Source organism: Mesitornis unicolor, unplaced genomic scaffold (assembly GCF_000695765.1).
Source record: "Mesitornis unicolor isolate BGI_N332 unplaced genomic scaffold, ASM69576v1 scaffold30698, whole genome shotgun sequence".
Lineage (NCBI taxonomy): Eukaryota > Metazoa > Chordata > Aves > Mesitornithiformes > Mesitornithidae > Mesitornis > Mesitornis unicolor.
In genome coordinates this window covers 1,951-3,011 of record NW_010204362.1, presented here as the reverse complement: position 1 = coordinate 3,011, position 1,061 = coordinate 1,951, and the positions used below count along the sequence as shown (strand labels likewise).

At 64.0% G+C, this 1,061-nt stretch overlaps 1 protein-coding gene across 1 annotated transcript in view; it reads left to right on the top strand.

The window, feature by feature from the left end:
* LOC104545817 (von Willebrand factor A domain-containing protein 5B2-like) overlaps positions 1-1,061 on the top strand; it is a 6,375-nt gene that overhangs the window by 3,507 nt on the left and 1,807 nt on the right. The window contains 4 exon segments of the mRNA XM_010191038.1: positions 18-149; positions 219-366; positions 368-500; positions 951-982. Coding sequence (XP_010189340.1) covers positions 18-149; positions 219-366; positions 368-500; positions 951-982 — 445 coding nt within the window.

Below are 1,061 nucleotides of genomic sequence, written 5' to 3'. Positions count from 1 at the left end.
GGCTTGCCGGGGCTCCCGGGGCTCAGCCTTCCCCTCCCAGGAGGAGGTGCCCAGTGCCAGGGAGAGCTGCCAGCTGCCCCGGAGCACCCCAGGATCCGGGGATGCCTCACTGGAACTCTCTGCTGCGGGCACGGAGGCATCGGAGCGGAGTGAGTGGGGCTGGGGCTGGGGGCAGGCGTGGGAGCCGTGGGCTGATGGGGTGTGCATTTGCCGGGCAGGTGTGGATCCCGTTTCAGGGGGAGACATCTGGAAGCGGATTTACCAGCCCTCCTACATCCAGGAGCAATACGTCCTGACCCACTGCTCTGTCAGCACGGACCGCAGCCAGGGGCTGCTCTCCCGCAGCTCCCCCAGCCGCGAGCTTGCCGCAAGTGGCCCCCGAGAGTGTCTCATCAGCCCCCGGCACAGATCCCACCTCCCAGCAGGGCCAGAAGAGCCTGTCCCTCTGTGAGTCCTCCACCAAATCCGCCCCACTGCCCCTCACCCCGGCTGCCACAAAGGTAAGGATGCCAACGGAGTGTGAGGGCTCACACATGGGGGTTTGCATCTGGTTTAAGTGGGATCTGGTTGCCCCATTGTACCTGGATGTGTGGCCACTGGGCTGGAAACCAGAGCATCGTAGCCTGGATTTTAAGGAAGGATCAGCCATGGGTGCCAAAAGGCCGACACCACCCAATGCTCCGTTAGCAATGGGCTACATCCCCGCTGGGTTTAAAATCAGGCCGCTGGGATGGGGAGAGGGAGCTCCCCCGGTGCTGATGGCCCTGAGGCCGGGTGAGGCCAGCTGTCACCCAGCTCGGGGACATGTCCCTTCCCCGTGTCACGGGTGAGGTAACCGGCTCCCACCGCACAGGAGCACAGCTGGTGGCCTTTGCTGCTGAAATGTCAAGCGTAAGCAATTTCCCTGCAGTGTAAATGATCCTCCCCGAGCTCCGCGCTGCTGGGGTGAGAGGCTGCATGGGCGAAGGATCTCAGCACGGGGACATGGCTCTGGGCTGGGGACCGCATCTCACCATAGCATCACCCAGCCTGAGCAGCTGAGCTAAGCTCCCCCCCCGCAC